The sequence below is a fragment of the Miniopterus natalensis genome, chromosome X, assembly GCF_054644295.1.
Source record: "Miniopterus natalensis isolate mMinNat1 chromosome X, mMinNat1.hap1, whole genome shotgun sequence".
Classification (NCBI taxonomy): domain Eukaryota; kingdom Metazoa; phylum Chordata; class Mammalia; order Chiroptera; family Miniopteridae; genus Miniopterus; species Miniopterus natalensis.
Window position 1 is genome coordinate 4386374 of NC_142103.1, and position 16837 is coordinate 4403210.

The 16837-nt window shown below is 36.7% G+C and overlaps 1 protein-coding gene across 8 annotated transcripts in view; it reads left to right on the plus strand.

Moving 5' to 3' along the window:
• The window catches only part of ATP11C (ATPase phospholipid transporting 11C (ATP11C blood group)), a 142349-nt gene extending 126535 nt beyond the window's left edge, over positions 1-15814 (plus strand). For 5 of the 8 annotated variants that reach the window (XM_087829342.1, XM_016207233.2, XM_087829338.1 and 2 more), the window contains 5 exons: positions 52-117; positions 2327-2430; positions 5085-5238; positions 11902-12006; positions 14505-15814. In XM_087829342.1, coding sequence (XP_087685468.1) covers positions 52-117; positions 2327-2430; positions 5085-5238; positions 11902-12003 — 426 coding nt within the window. In that variant the 3' untranslated portion in view covers positions 12004-12006; positions 14505-15814. Of the gene's footprint in view, positions 1-51; positions 118-2326; positions 2431-5084; positions 5239-11849; positions 12007-14504 lie in introns of those variants that run through there. The other 3 variants (XM_087829339.1, XM_087829341.1, XM_087829343.1) reach the window with 3 other exon arrangements.
• The last annotated feature ends 1023 nt before the right edge of the window (positions 15815-16837 follow it).

Below are 16837 nucleotides of genomic sequence, written 5' to 3' on the forward strand. Positions count from 1 at the left end.
TTAAGCAGGCTTGTATATTCTTGGTACATGTAATTATTAATTTTTTTTCAGGTGTATGGAAACTGGACTTTTGGAACCATTGTTTTTACAGTCTTAGTATTCACTGTAACTCTGAAGGTTAGATTTTTATTTATTTAAATATGTTTAACACCATTTTGTAATACTTTCTGGTCTTATACTAATACTTCTTTTTTGTCTTTTAATCTTTATTTTTATTATGGGATGTCATCCAAGTCTGAAAGCTTACTAAAATGTGTATGATATTAGAGATTTAGGCATTTGTATGCTATTTGTGATTCATTTTTTACTGTATGTCTATCCTCTTTATTTGGTTTTATTTTTTTAAAATTCAACACCACACTTAGTCAGAAATCTGTTCCTTCTTTCCAGCTATTTTCAAGATAAGTGGTATATAATCAGACTCTGTGTGTGTGTGTGTGTGTATGTGTGTGTGTCTTACTATGGTAAGTACTTGAATAGTTTTTAAAGTTATATATTTGTTAAAAAACGCCAGGGCGTAAATGAATTTGGGTACTTAGGACAGTTCAGCAAGATATGTATGCAAAAGAGCTTGGTAGTGATGAAATTTTATATACTGTGTTCATCATTGAAATTTGCCTATATACAGGAAGTGTATTCTGGCAAAATCATTGGTAGCCAAAATCATGTAATAATGGCTCCAAAGCTTTGATGACTGCTACCCTTGAGACTCATGAGTTGAGCTCTCCTATAGTTGAAAGAATAATCAAATTTGCTTGACCGTTCCAGTAATAAACACTTCACGTGGGGTCCAGAATGAGTGCCTTTAAATGAATTCCAGCATGCCCAATAGTCAGAACTAGAATTCAGAAGTATAATTGACAACAGACTTCTAACCATTTCCCTTCTAAAATTTTATTCCTGGTTAATTTTTTATACCAAAAAGAACTAACATGTTTGCATCTACTATTTTAGGACTATCAAAAATGTTAGAATTCATCTCAGTTTAGCTACTTAATAGTAGGGTGTAACCTTGGGCAAGTGACTTGGTTTCTCAGCACCTCCATTTCCTCTTCTATAAAATGGAGATAAAAGTAGCACCTACCTCTCATAGGAGTTTTGTGTGTGTGAGAGAAGTCAATTAATTAAACATACAAAGCACTTAGAATAGAGTCTGGCACATAGAATGTGCTCAGTATAATAAATGGTAGTTGTTATTTACTACTGTGATTTACAGGGAAATGATTAGAAATGGAAGTTTCCCCACCTTTTTTCCCCTTGGCCTTGTGTATGGCCCCAGGTTTTCCAAGAGCCCTTCATAGTTAAAGTTGGCCTTACTGCAGCATCTTTCACAAGTCCCTCAAAAGACATCCACTCCCTCTTCTTGGATGGATATTTTTGTGACATTTTCCCTAGCAGCCCAAAGGGTGAGAATTCAAGATTGGGTTACATTAACAATGTTATCACCATCCTGTTTATGAGTGAGAAACTGTAACTGAGAACTGAAGACCATGGTGTCACAGCAAGTATCAAAACTGAGATACCACTTCCTCTTCAATAATTCAGTGCCCTTCATATTAATTCATATGACCCAGAACTTACAAGCAAGCGAAGCAGACTATACTTTCTTGTTTTTAGATTTCTTTAGAAAATACCAGTTCCACAGTCTGTAGAAACAGTCAGCCCTGGCAGGAACATAAAAGGATTAAAATCTGAGGCAACTAAAAATGTTATTAATTGAATTGAATAGATAAGGGTTTTGCAATCGAAAGGTACATTGCATAGTCAGACCCGTGATCCATTGCTGGATGGTGCAGGTGTATAGAGCTAGTTTCCTTTGTATTTAGTATCCCCTGTCTGTTGTGTTTGAGCTATCAGGACTGTGCAGTTTGTTTACCCTTCCTAAGCTACCCCTTCTCCCTCATGCTTTCCAGTATACCTGCCTCTACCAGCTAGGCCTTCTCCTTTGCTATCATCTCCCTGGCCACCACTACCTGAGGATTTGGGGCTCTAGACTCTTAGATTTTATCATTACCTCATTCTTTGCCCTTTCTTCACTAGTGAGACGTCTGTAGCCCCATACCTACTAAACTACTTGCTTGACTACATCTCCACACTTGTACTCTAGAATGTAGAAGATTTAGGGTAGAGTTCAGCACTGAGACCCTAGCTCTTTGAGAAGCCTGGACTCTGTTCTCATTTTAGTTCCACTGTCTTCTGGAAGCCTAGCCCAAGTTAGGTCCTCCCATATGTATCATAGTGTATACAAGTTATCAGATACCATAGTGTATTATAGCTTGGTACAGTCTGTACTCATCATGAAATCTCTTGTGTTGTATCTTTTCAGCTTGCCTTGGATACCCGTTTCTGGACATGGATAAATCACTTTGTGATTTGGGGTTCTTTAGCCTTTTATGTATTTTTCTCATTCTTCTGGGGAGGAATTATTTGGTAAGCAGCTGTATATGTGTGAGTAATATGTAAATAACAAAATAGGTATATGTATATATACATTGTATATGCAAACATTAATTATACTTTTAAAGTTTTGATTATATAAGATGGCATGTCTTCAGTATTAATGGCCTAGAAGTTACTTCTAACCAATAACACTGTTAATTTCAGGGAGATTTCAAATACAAGTATATAGACTGCATAAGCTACTCAAAAGCCCACCTTTATTTTTTCCTTTTCCTTGTTTCTTTTTATTATTTTTAAAAATTTTTAAAGGTTTAATCTTTATTGTTGAAAGTATTACAGGTGTTCCCTTTTTTCCCCACTGTTAGCGCCCGCCCCCCCACTCCCACCCCTCCTCAAGCCTTCCCCACTCTATTGTTTGTCCATGGGCTATGCATATAAGTGGTAGCCCCTGGCCAAATCTTTCAACTTGAAAGTGTATAAACATCTGTCTGTGAAGTGAAACTAATTTCTAGCATGACTCCACCATGTAATTTCTAGTGGAAATACTCATCTGGTAAAGATTCTACACAATATAGTGGCTGATAGATGTACTCAAGGTATAGATTATATAGCACTTAATACTCAGAGGATTCTATCTTAAAATCACCATCTCATTGTTTTGGGGGGAAAAGGCAAAATCTGCAGCTTGGCCTTGAAGATCATTCAATTCATTTTGGTTTAATAAATGTATATTCAGGATCCATTTTGTGCAAGGTACTCTATGGGATACAAGGACATAGATTGTACTCCTGCTCCAAGGAGATTAGTCCATTGAGGGACACATAGGTGTGATTGGGAGAGTTATAAGGAATGAAAATCAGTAGATTTTTGTCTCCTTTCCTCACAACATGGAGGTTAGGGATGCCAACACCCCCCCCCCACCACACCCACACACACACACAGTTGAAGATCCATGTACAATCTTTTGATTAACCAAATGTAATATACAGTTTTAGTTCTGCCACTGTACCATAATTCTGTCGATGAATCTGTAAAATCAGCATCTGAACTAATGATGCAAAATTTCCATAAGAATAAAATGTATTGCAAACTACTTTCTAACTCTTACCATAGGCTATTCCTTATTGATTTAAATAAATCCTTTAAGTGATTAAGACATCATCATACCTGTTTTAATTCATTAGGGATACTTCCTAAATATGAAGTATTAATCTTTTATTTTTCTTGCCTATAGTGTTATCCTTAAGTAGAACTGGCTGAGTTAAGCTACTATATGAATATAAAATGTTTACTATTAAAGCAGCCAACAAATTGTGACTAGATGTGAAACTTCAGCTGAATGCTGGTTGCAACTTATATCTCTGGACCTGTTCAACCTTGAGGCATTGTAACACACTCCTCTTTAGTAGTGGCCAGTGAGAATGATGATTTCTGAGCTCCAAACCCAATCCAGTAATAATATCTTCTGTTTTTTACTGCTCCCCTTGAAAAGCTCCATAGATACCATCGAAGTAAAAAAAAAATCCTGGAGATATTAATCACGGAGTATTGTAGGTACTATGCAAAGGAATACCCTGTGACTAGTTGTCAGTTGCCTGCTGGAACTTTATGGCTCAGTTAATTGTCTAAAAAATTAGGCTGCTTTTCAAAACCAGAGTGGAGGTAGAGCTCTGAAGAAGTTTTTTCTGTGTAGTAGAGACCCTAGAAAGCTGGTTTAACCCAAACCTTATAAGTTTCTCCACCTCACTGTTCTCACTTTTTATTCCTCATTCTGGTCTGGCTCATATATGTAGAACCACAAGCTTGATTTTATCTTGTTACATCAGAGTGCACAAACGACAGTTTTTAAAGGAGAACCCAGTTTATCTTCAGTGAGCACTGTGTGTGACCTAATAAATGGGACCAACCAGTTATCTGCCTAGGATTCCTAATCTGAGGATAGTCTGGTGTGAATCCCGACCTTGATTAGCTGCTCCATGGTTCAGCTCAGGCAGTAGAAAAAAATCTGGTTGTGCTTCTCCATAGCCACCTAACATCAGTGGATGACTTGGAATGAAATCTAACATCAGATTGAGGGGTCCTCCTGGATTTCTGGACTCCAAGGCTTAATGTCCTATTAGCAGTATTCTGCTGTCCATCAACCTATTTGACACACACTAGTACTTAATATATATTTGTGGGTGAGAGTGACAGAGTCCTCCCATTTGAGAGAGCTAAGCTCTACAGTTCTTTTTGTGTTTACATAAGGATTTGGGGGGGTTATAAAAATGTCTTTTCAATTTTGAATATATAGCACAAATCCACTCTCATATTAATAAAGTAGCTGAGGAAATAAAACGCTATTTAACATAAAAATTACTATCATTTTCTTGCGTATCTTTAAAGCTCCAGTATTTTCTAATGAAAAAAAAATTTCCATTTGGTAGCTTTAAAGTTGATTGCTTGGTTGTTTTTAAAGTCAAGTGCATTTTATTATCTTTTTTTTCTTCTTTTTACCAGTTTTTTTCAAACATTTGATAAATGAAATCTGTTTACTACTTTTGGAACATTCTAAAGAAAATTACTTGTATTAATGTGAATAAGGAAAATTCCTTTTAAATACAAAAGATGGTTTCAGTTACATTTCTGTTTCATATGATAGGAACTGATTTGCTTTTCTCTTATGTATTTTCTTTCCACTCTAGGCCTTTTCTCAAACAACAGAGAATGTATTTTGTATTTGCTCAAATGCTGTCTTCTGTATCCATATGGTTGGCCATAATTCTTCTAGTATTTATCAGCCTTTTCCCTGAGATTCTCCTCATAGTATTAAAGAATGTGAGAAGAAGAAGTGCCAGGGTAAGAACTAAGTTTATATTACAACCCGATTTTTGGAAGGGGCATCAGTATTGGCCGTGAACTAAAAACCTTATTTAGAGAACTGCATTAGTTACAGCATGTTAAACCCCTCCTTACAGGTTCATCACTTAATTTCCTCTTCTGCATAAAAAGTATAGTAAAAACTTCGTTACTCAGTACAGGTGGTAAGTAGATTCCTTAATAGTGTTCTGTGTGACCTTTAGCAATCCATATGGAGTATCACATATGCTCCATATGGAATTTTAAATGGAAAAATGATTTTTTTTCTTTAGCCTAGAATTTCACACCAGGAATTTCCACACCAACATTCCAGCTTTAACCTTAGAGATTTCCCCGTGGGTTGTTTGCAGATTTTTTTTTTCCCAGTTGATAATCCCTATTTGCCTTTTTCAAAACTTTCCCTTTCCTTTAATTATAGTGCTGCTTAATCTCTGAGTTGCTTCTAGCCCTGTCTGTCCAGCAGTATAATTGAACCAAAAAAATTCCCTGGATGTGGTTTGTACACCCTTACCCTCCTGAACACACTTGTGAAAATTCAAGATTGTTTTATAAGTGTGTTTTTATTGTTTCTGCTTAAATTGTAAATTTTTTGCAGGAATGAGAAGTTATTACCTGTCAGCCTAATTGCTTGGCCCTGCATTGTCTGATGTCTTTGAACATTTCTATAAAAGCCTTTAAGGTGAAAGGGGGTTGATTAGCCTCGAGTGGGGGGAGAAACTTCTGGCAAATTTTGACCAACACATTAATTAAATATGTCATTCTTGCCAACACTATCTCCTTTTTGCCAAACAACACCCCGTTTCTATCATATTGACACCAACTAGATCTTGTAGCCTCTCCAAGGCAACATTTTTATTTAACAGCCTAAGGTGTGTGTATATCTCCTGACCTATTTGATCAAATTTGCCGACCAGTTTAGCCACAATACTGGTTTGTATGGATTTTTTTATTTTTATTTTTTTGGCCTATTGCATTGATAGAATCCACTGGCTGTCATCATGCAGACATAGGGAACTAAAATAATTATAGTGGGAATATCTTCAGTAATTAGATATAGAAAAGAGGAGCATCACTGATACAAGTCAGTATTGGCTTCAATCAAAAGAAATAGGCTATCAGTGGCATAAGCCACATTGATTCTTGGTATAAAAGGCCAGTCGGTGTATAGATAAGTGGTCAGAACTGGCTTTAATTCCCTGCTTCTGCATGCCTTATGGGTAGAACTGGACACAATAATGTTAACCTACCTAAGACGGCCTTAGTCTGCTCTTTAATCTTTCTAGTAGACCCTCAACTAACTTCCTCTAGCCTGGTGTTTAGTTTTAGAATGGGAAAGTGACATTTACTTGTCTGATTGTACCTCAATATCAGTTAAACAGTGGTAAAACAGGTTAATATAACAGGTTCCTCCCAGAATGGCTCAACTGCCAATTTGCATAAAGCCAAATAAAGAATGTCACAGTAAGAAATGGTTTGCTGCCTTGTTATAATAGAGAATTTGTCTAGGAAGAATCTCTGAGATGTTTTTCCATTCTCCTTATTTGGAAGTATCCTTTGGGGTGCTCCTAAATGTTTTTCTTATTTGGGCTAATGGGGTTCATACCGAATAATGGCTCACACCCAGCTTCATGCTCTAAAGATGATACAAAAATCTTCAGAAATCAAAACCTTCAAACATATAATCTTATCCTCTTCCTTGGGCCCTTTTATTATTTTTTCTTTTAAATCTTTATTGATTTCAGAGAGAGGAAGAGGGAAGGAGGGAGGGAGAGAGAGAGAGAAGGAGAGAGAGAGAGAAAGATCAATGATGAGAGAGTCGTTGATCAGCTGCCTCCTGCACGCCCCTGACGGGAGAGTCGAGCCCGCAACCTGGACGTGTGCCCTGACCAGGAATCAAACCTCGATCTCCTGGATCATAGGTTGATGCTCATCTGCTGAACCATGTCGGTTGGGCTAGGCCCTTTCTTTTAAAAAAGCTAGATAACTTAGGTGACTATAGCTACTAACAGATATACACAATTAGATACTGGCTGAAGGTGACTTTTATATAAATTAAATGGCTTTTAAACAGAGAGATGCTACAAAGCAGTCACAGATGAAGATCAGAACATTCCTAACTTCTTTTGAAAGCATGCAGTTCTGGGACTGCAGCACTTTTTACAAAGCAAGCGTAGAATGTTGCCAGGGGTTCAGCATGAAGTTTACTTGCCATGGGTGGAAGAATTCTAGTGTCCGTGCTGCAGCTTGGCATGCTGAGGTGCCAGAACAACAAGGAGAATTTCCATAACCACCTTCATTCATTCAATCATTCATCCATTTATACTTACCCTCACTGAACCAATGAACATGTTGAACCACCTAATGATGAACATCTCTCTTTACATCCAGTGTTTGAAAGGCTAAATGGTTTTTCAGACACTGTGTGATTTTGAGAGTTGCAGATGAGACAGAATGTTGTGGGCACTCAGCAGTGCTGCCACTTTTTTCCTTGTGAGAAGATGCAAGAGCACAGTAGTGCATATGAATGCATAAAGGCCAACTAAAACATGGCAGCCACAGCTATTCTGATAAGTTGCATGTTTACATAAGGTGCTATTTGACTATATCAAAGAGGCAGAGGCCACTTCTAAGATAAAGGAGAAAGAATATCTTAATGACCAACAGTCTGACATTCTGTGTGACTTCCTCCTTTGTTCAGTATCCCCTGCTAAGGCATTGGCCTCATTGTAAAGAGAGGGAAAAATATTCTTTTACACTAGTTTGGCCTCATACCTGACACACCCCCTAATGGGATAAAGGATGTGTCCCTACCTAGAAATAGAAGATTCCCTGACCACCAGCCAGTAAGCATCTCAGATACTTTGTATACACTGCCAGAAATGCCTGTGGCAAGTAGACTCCCAGTGCTAGCCTCAGGTTGGTCTTGGCAGCCTCTTTGAAGAGAATTTCACAGGGGGTAGTGAAAATGTCTCCATGACCTTTGAGAAAGAAGCTAAGACATCTACATGTAAGAATTACAGAAGCAGCCTTCTGGTGACCTCCATTCAATTCAGCACACATTTCCTGAGGGTCCACTAAAGTTAACTACTGTACTTGGTGTTGGTGATTCAGGGATGAATCAGATAAGGCCCCAGCTCATAAGGAGTCTCACTCTACTTAAGTTATAATGGGGATTCATGGGATATAAATCAAAATAATAGACTAAATGATATGGCTTGATTTAAGACATGTGGTATTTCAGTGCCTGAGTCACTACCTCCTGAAGCCAACACAGGCAAGTTCTTCCATGGCAGTAGCATTGTAAAGAATTCTATTGTCTTCAAAAAGGTGAAGGGTTTAAGAAGTACAGATTGGGTAGTTACAGAATAGTCATGGGATATAAATAAAGTACAGCATAGGGAACATAGTCAATAATATTGTAATAACTGTGTATGGTGTCAGATAGGTACTAGATTTATTGGGGTGATCACTTCATAAGTTATAAATGTCTAATCACTGGGTTGTATACCTGAAACTAATATAATATTAGATGTCAACTGTAATTGAAAAGTAAAAATAAATTACTTTTTATAAGGTGGGGATTAAAGCAAATTCTGCTATCTTCAGAAATAGGTTCCCTCAGTCACTTAACTCAAGGGTCTAGTTAAGCTATGTATTCCTCAGCTATATATTCAGCAGTATGCCTAATTTTTTAGCTAAAATTCCATCATTAAGGTTCATAGGGCTTTTCTGTAGTTTAGAAATTGTCAAGACTGCACTGCCATGCTGCTGACAGTGTATGATGAAACTGCCATTGAGCACTGAGCAGTAGAGCAACAGGATAACACTTCAAAGGGAATTTAAAGTTTAGGATTGTTGGTATTTCAAAAAGTTGTGTTCCCCTCTGAGCACAGTCGTTGAGCTATCTCTCCATCCGTGAAATACATCTAAACTTTCTGGCTAAGTAGTAAATACCACTTCCCATTTCCAGTGGAGGAATTTTTCACATATATAAGTTTTCCCATGTAAACCACCACAATCAAAAGGGAGGCTTGACTTTGCCTACTAGACATAGGGACACTATAATCCAATAGGAAGGGAACCAGCAACATGGTGATGCCTAGCATGGGATGTCTGTAAAAACAAGAAGGAATACTCCATTATGAAGGGAGTTCTTTCAGAGTGGAAGACAAGAAAAGGAAAAATGTCAGCTATCTGAGCAAAATTCCCAGAGAAAGCACTTCGAAAATTTTGGAAAATGTAATTTATCCCTACAATAACAATATTGACAAGCGTGATTGGTATTGAAATGCTGGCAGTCACGTACAACCATTGGTTCTGAGAAAAATAATACTGTGATCTGATTAGACAAAAATAAAGTTGAATCCTAACGTTGTGGCTGTTGAGATGGACCTTTATGCATTGGCCTCTTTGACATACTGCTTCCAGCTGGTGTCAAAGCGCTCTAGGTGACTGCAAAGGAATGTGGACATTTCATAGCGTTTCAGCTCCTTATCCCTGTGCTCACCTCTTCCCTACCAGTTGCTAGCGATATCAGTGTTTGATTGCTTTAGATACTCTCTCCATGCTCTCTACTGACTTCTGTACTTTCATATTTCCTTTTTTCCTTTATAAAGTAACCTAATCTATAAACTCCTAAAATTTGTGCGTCATAGAAATAATTTTATCTTTGATGGTTGGATACAAGGTTTGAGTGCACCAAAATATGCTTGTTACAGTCTTAAATAGATAGGCTTGTATGTTAAACATGGGGGTGTGGGACTTGGTATCATGTTAATCTTATCAGGTTTTTGCCCACAAAATAGAAGACAGCACAGTTTTTAAAAATTTATAAACTAAACATTTCTCTAGCTTTATCCATTTGTAATTTGCATGTTACCAACATGTCACCAACTTTATTGAAGGTAAAATATGAACAGGAAAAATGTAGTAATGTTAAAACATGAATCAATCAAAGTATTTGCCTTTAAAAGTTTGTTTATTACTCTGCTGGATACATATATTACTTTAACTGGTTTCTTTTTTTAAGCCTGTTTTCATGAGTCACTAAGTAGATGATACAGGTAGTTAGCAGCATTGTTAAACTTGTCCCTGTAGTTGACCACTCATCTGTTTGGCTTGGGCGATGCCAAAACCAAGTCTCTAATTAGCTTGTAACTTCAGGCACAGAATAAGAAGGAAAAGCATAACCTTTTAGATTTCCTGATTAAATTGTATCAGTGCTTACTTTTTCTAGGCGTTTTAAAGGAAAATTTTATAGCTCTTTAGCCTACCCTTTTAAAGAGGACTCTAGGAAAAAGGAGGAAACGTATCGAATTATGTTACAATAAAGGTAGTTAAGCACTGGCCCAGAGGTAAATGGTACTAAAATGTGGTTTCATCAGATGTTTTCTCATTTTGTTCGTTTTGATTAGGTTCTTAACCTGCAGCTGCCCAAGGGCAGCCAGTCCCTTCATACTGTATGTGTGCAGTTGGATAGGGGAGATAATCACTTCAAAGTAGATTGGTGATGCAGCCTGGACATAGCCCCTCAACCAGTGGATTTTTAACAGTGTGGCTTAGTGAATTAATTAGAGATAAGCCTTATTTCAGTGAGAAACATTTTTAAATTATTTTATTCAAAATAGTCAATTTTCCCACTAACTAATTAATTTTAAATTGATATAGAGAAATAGCAGTTTGCACATATAATAGACTATTCCTAACTCTAACTCTACTTTTACTTGTAACGTCTTCAGTACTAACATGTCATTTCGACTTCAAATTCTCAAGGTTTCTTTTTAAATGTCTTACATTTCAGAGAATATTTACTTTTTTTTTGGTTTCTGCATTTCTCTTTTTTCTACTGCAATTTTCCACCTTTTGTGCAATTGTGAACAAGGTAACGAAACGCCTCCCTTCCTCAGGAACATCTACTATCTTCATGCTTTCTCAAACTCCCAGCAGTCACAGTTTCTCTTGGAGTGAATAAGGTGATTTCCTTTCTTACTGTACCAACTTGCTTGCATTCTAATTTGCTTGACACCATTTTCTGGTTCTCTATGAAAAATCACTTCTCATGACTCATTCTTTTATCTTCTATTGATGCGTAAGAGTATTTTGTCACTTTCCTTTAATCATTTGTTCATCTTCTCAAATTGTCACACTGGATAGGAAATTATTTTCAAAAACTTGGACAGTAAGTCTTTGGTCCCATTGATTTCTAGTATGCAGTGGAAGCCACGGTGTGTCAGAGCCCATCTGTTCACCAAGACAGGAATGTTTTGCACAATTTCTATTTGTTCGATACACTGACAGCACTGCCACAACTCTCAGGTGTTCACAAAAGGATGGTATGGGTTACTAATCAAAGCATGTTGACTCATCTACCACATAACCTACCAGTGTCATCTCAAAAACCCAAGTTTGGCACATACTACTAATGTTTGTATACTTCTGCCATGAAAACAATTCAAGTTGGAGACTTTCTTAGGCCTTTAAATGTATTCATTTAAATGTTATGCACTTGCTATACTGTAATCATTTGTACTTTTAGCCAGAAGAATAGTCTATAGAAAGTGATTTTTTTTCTTTTACATTTTTATCACCAGGTAGGTTAACCAATCTTCAAATCCTTTAAGTATCTTTACCTCACTATTACAGAGAAATCTGAGCTGTAAAAAGGCATCTGATTCATTATCCACCAGACCTTCAGTCAGACCTCTTCTTTTACGAACATTCTCAGACGAATCTAATATATTGTAACAGGTACCTAGTGTTAAGCGGGCTGGCTTTAAAGAAAAAGATTAACAGCATTATAAAGAAAAAAATGAAAATATCACTCTCTAAATTTTTCTGCTGTTGGTGTGGTGAACTTTATACTATTCTTTGCAAGAATATAAAGATGCATTACTTGGAATATGTGGAAATATGTATTTTAAATTTGCTAAACCCCACCCCAAATAAAATTTTAGGCATTTTCCAGAGCTGAAGGGTAAGATAATAGATTTAATTTGTAAGGGGCAAGTAGTCATAGCAGTGCCATCTTGTGAAAATGCTCAATAATAATCAAGAAATATGTTTTATTTTAAAATATCATTTGGAAAATTGAAAATAAATATTCCAAAATTGCATCTGTATAATATCAAAGTCAGTTTAGCATTGCATGTTCTTTTGGGAATTATGTGAGAATAATTTGATGTGTTTGTATTTCCATGTGCTGTGTCTGTGTGTTTGCAGGTTTAAACTTAATGTCGTTGTAAATGTCTGATCCCCAAATATATATTAATGAGCCTGTCTATTCTAATCACTTTTAATGTCAAGTTTTATTCAAGCTAAATGTTTCAACTTTCAGAGATAAAATCATTCCCAGCCATCCAGGGGGATGCTAGCCTATAATTATATAAACTGATTCATAAATAATTTTTCTAAAAATGAGTAAATTCATTTTATAACATTTTTTTTCATTTGCCCAATAAGTATTTGGGAGGAATTGATATACTATGGGAGGAATCCTTGAACTCAGAATGACTCCTTCATGTGTATTCTGTTTCCCACTGCAGGGGCCTCTGTTACCCCACACCTATATAGGACTTTTATTCATTAATGGAAATTTAGAGTAATTCATGAATGAGGTTTCCAAGCTTGTCAGCTTGGAAACAACTCTGTACAGCTTAGGGAAGGGCTGTCTTTTATGCACATAAAAATTAATGATCATCATGAAAAAATTGCAGCTCAGTTTATTTTGAAGCTAACAATTGTGAGTCCATCTCATAGGCCCACTCTTTCATTAGCTCTCAGCTTCCCCACACTCCAGCAAAGAAGAAATATTGAACCAATGGATTGATTCCCTTGGTTCTTCTGTCTTCTGCAGTTCATCACAGTCTGCATCTGCCATGTTATTTTGGAAGCCAACTAATTTTGCCTCTGTCAGCATCTCCCACCCACCCCCATTTTGAGCAACTGACCTGCTTATATTTGCCCTCAGTGATGAATCTGCTTCCCAGTAGCCTTCAAAGTCTTTGACCCTTTTGTCTCAGATAGCCTTGTCCTACGCTGTGTTGTGCTTTTTAGCTATACTGTTTCCAGTTGATTTTGCATCCCCCTGGATTGCTTTCTTTAGCTCAGTCTGTGGTTTGGGGAACTAGGCTGGGTAGCAAGACGCCGCTATTGCTTTTGGACTCTCCAAGGCCTTAACTCCTACAATGCCTAATTAGAACTGAGGAAGTTGTGTTTTTTAAACAATTTATTTTAATGTGCTTATTTCTTCCAGGAATTTATATTCATGTGGCAATTAGTTTAGCCCCACTGAGTTTGTCCCTTGGTTGATAAGGTGACACCTTTACAAGTTCTCGATGTGAACGGCAATCTTATTTTCATTAGTCACCATTACCCTGCTATCTGAAAAACAAATATGAGAATATGGTACATAAAAAGGAATGGAAAGTACTTTAGAGGACAGTGCAACCATGGCAAGGATGGTGCACCAAGAAAATAGAAAGCCCGTTTAAAGCCTTCCACTACTCAAGTTTCAAAAGGTGGGATTTCGGAGTAGAGCATAAAAGTTAGGCTCCCTCCCTTGACATAGGACTTCTACTTTCCAGAATACCTGATTGATTTATACTCTGAGCTGTTGGCCTGTCATGCCCCATCCCAATCATAACATTTGATAATATTTAGAGGACAGAAAAGATATCTACAAATTTTTAGGGATATTAACTTCAATATTACAAGGAGGAAACATGTTTCTTTCAATAAAGGAAAAATACTTTCACAGCAGTCTTTCAAAACAATGTATCTTCAGACATTCTCTGTCAAAATCTACACATCCAGAGACCAGTAATTGATTTATTCGTTCAGCATGTCCTGAACATCTGCATGTGCAGATGCTGTGCTAAGGTGCTGGAGACAGAAAGATAGATGAGCGTCCCTGTTTTCAAGGAGTTCCCAGGTTATAGGAGGGATCTTGGTGAGGTAAGCCTCTGCTGTGGTGGATAGTCCTAGTGATAACTGTTAGGAGAACCCTGGAGCAGTCCAAAAGCAAAAAGCAAGTCTGAATCTTAACCAGCTGACAAATGATGAAATGATTAAAAACTGGTTACTGTGTCTCTCTCTCTTTTTCCCTGCATGTGAATAAAACTTGACACTTTGTTAAGACAGTCGCTTTACTCTCGTAACAAAATTACTACTTGATTTATTTTTGAAAATGCTATACAGATTATTATTATTAAAATAAACCTTTTAACTGTATATTTTAAATTTTTCAGAATCAGAATCTTGAACTGCCTATGTTATTATCCTACAAGCATATTGACTGTGGTTACAGCTAAAAAAAGAAAGCATGAAGAAACAACTACAAAAAGTTATCATCTCAGGATACTCGATATGCAGCAAACGAAACCACTCTCTTATGTCTAGGGCTCAGAATAAATGTCCATTAAAATACCAAATGACTATTGTAAGCATTTATAGTTATTGTAAGTAGCCATTATGGTCAAAGCTCTCAGTTACAAATTACATGAAAGATGAAAGTAAGAATATTTACAATTTCTGGCTTTAGATAGAATAATGTAACTACCAAATGGGTGCTCTTTTAACCCATGAATTTTGTGAATGGATTTAAATAGAATAGTATAAAATAGAAGTCACGCAATGGTAATGAATAGATTTTGCTAATGTTTCTTTTTTTGCCTGGTGGAAGAAATCAGCTGTTTGGATCACATTTCTTGTTCCTGCTGAATGATCATCTTAAATTATTTTTTCAGCATATGAAAGGAATACTTGAACGTAACATGACTAATGATATCAATGAATCAGTTAGAATAGTTAATCCTTTCTGTTTACCCACATGCTAATTTTGTCTTGATAGAATATCCTTGCCAAAAAATACCTTGAACACTTATGTGGAAATTGCATTAGTCCTGGTATTTTTGTGAGAATCAAAAAATTTTATTTTTGTTCTTCTGAACAAACCCCTCGTAATGGGTGTGTGGCTACTAGATTTGAACATAAAACATTTCCAATCTTTAGTAACCCCTCAAAATAGTTAAGATATAACAGATTTTCCCCATATTTTACTGTGATCTGAGGTAAGGTGGGCCAAACCATAGTTACATAAAAGTAAAGGGCATTCTGAACATCAGTCTCTTTTGACTGTAGAGAGGAAGTAAGAATAGCTTCTTTCAGACTTAATGGTTTTTATCTGAAAGGGGCTACATTTGTGCAGCACCTTTTTTTAACTTGCCTATTTGGGAGGTAAGAACCCATCCCAAGATGGTGTTTCAGCCTGCAGAGCCATAACTCTGGACAAACTTGGCTGGGTTATGGTCTAGCTCTAAACCATGAGATTCACCTTGGTAAAGTCCTTGACTTACTGGACTAGAAGGAGATTTTAGCCTGCTAATGAGTTCACTTAAAACAAAAATAAATGTGAAATGTCTTTATTAATGGTAAAATTAAACATTTTGGGGGGGGGGATATAAATGACTACATTTGAGTACTAGATTGAAATGGTCTTTTAAAAAGTGTTTTCGTACCAGTTTTCATTTTTGGTTTTCTTTCTGGCATGGCTTTACTACCATTTTGGAAAATTACTGAATTCCGTCTATACCAATGTATTTATATAGTCCATGTGGCACATTTGATTCTTCCATATATATTTTGTGTTAATGTTTAGGTGTAATTTTTCTTAAATTCTATAAGGGCATAATTTCACTTATCAGAACCATTCCATCATTATTGACTTGTTTTCATGATTTCATTTGTTGTCGTCTATCAGTATTAGTTTTGAATATTTTCTTAGGTGTCATTCACACCTTACCTAAGTGTGCTCTGTTCTGGTATCCTGTATTTGAGGCAGTCTGCTGAAAACAAAGTCTATATATTATTTCCCCATTCCAAAGAGCTAAAAACTCAGACCCAGAAAAGTTGTGATGTTTTGTTGTTACTGTTTGCTTTTTTATAAGTAGTTGTTTTGTTTTGTTTTAGATTTTTTAATTGATTTTTTTTAGAGAGAGGAAGGGAGAGGGAGAAAGAGAGAAGCATCGATGTGAGAGTGAGGCAGCTATCGGCTGCCTCTTGTACGCCCCCTACCTGGGATCAAGCCTGAAACCCAGGCATGTGCCCTGAGCGGATATTGAACCAGCAACCTTTCGGTGCATGAGATGACACCACCAACTGAGCCACACCAGCCAGGGCCATTCTTGTTTTTATAGTTGTTGCTGTATTGTTGTTGTTTTATGTAAGGACTGTAGAGACTGTGAATACAGATGAGAGAGCCACATTGGATAAAGAAGTGTATTTAATGCAGAACCATTGGAGACTTGACATAATCAGAATATCCATGGTACTAGAAATATAACTGGTAGCATATAAAATTCCTTGCAGCCAGGAAGAAAGATAAGTAAGGGGGGTTTATAATCAAGTCTCAACTACACATTACACTGCAGTTCAGATCCTTGAGAGGGACCTGACTTTCGTTTTTGAAAGACATTTTATTAAATATGAACTAAAAATCAGCTAGGGGTTAACAGATGGAATAACTTGAAGTAAGCTGTCCAGTATGCCCAGCTCTATAATTTAACCGTTACCTTATTTTGTG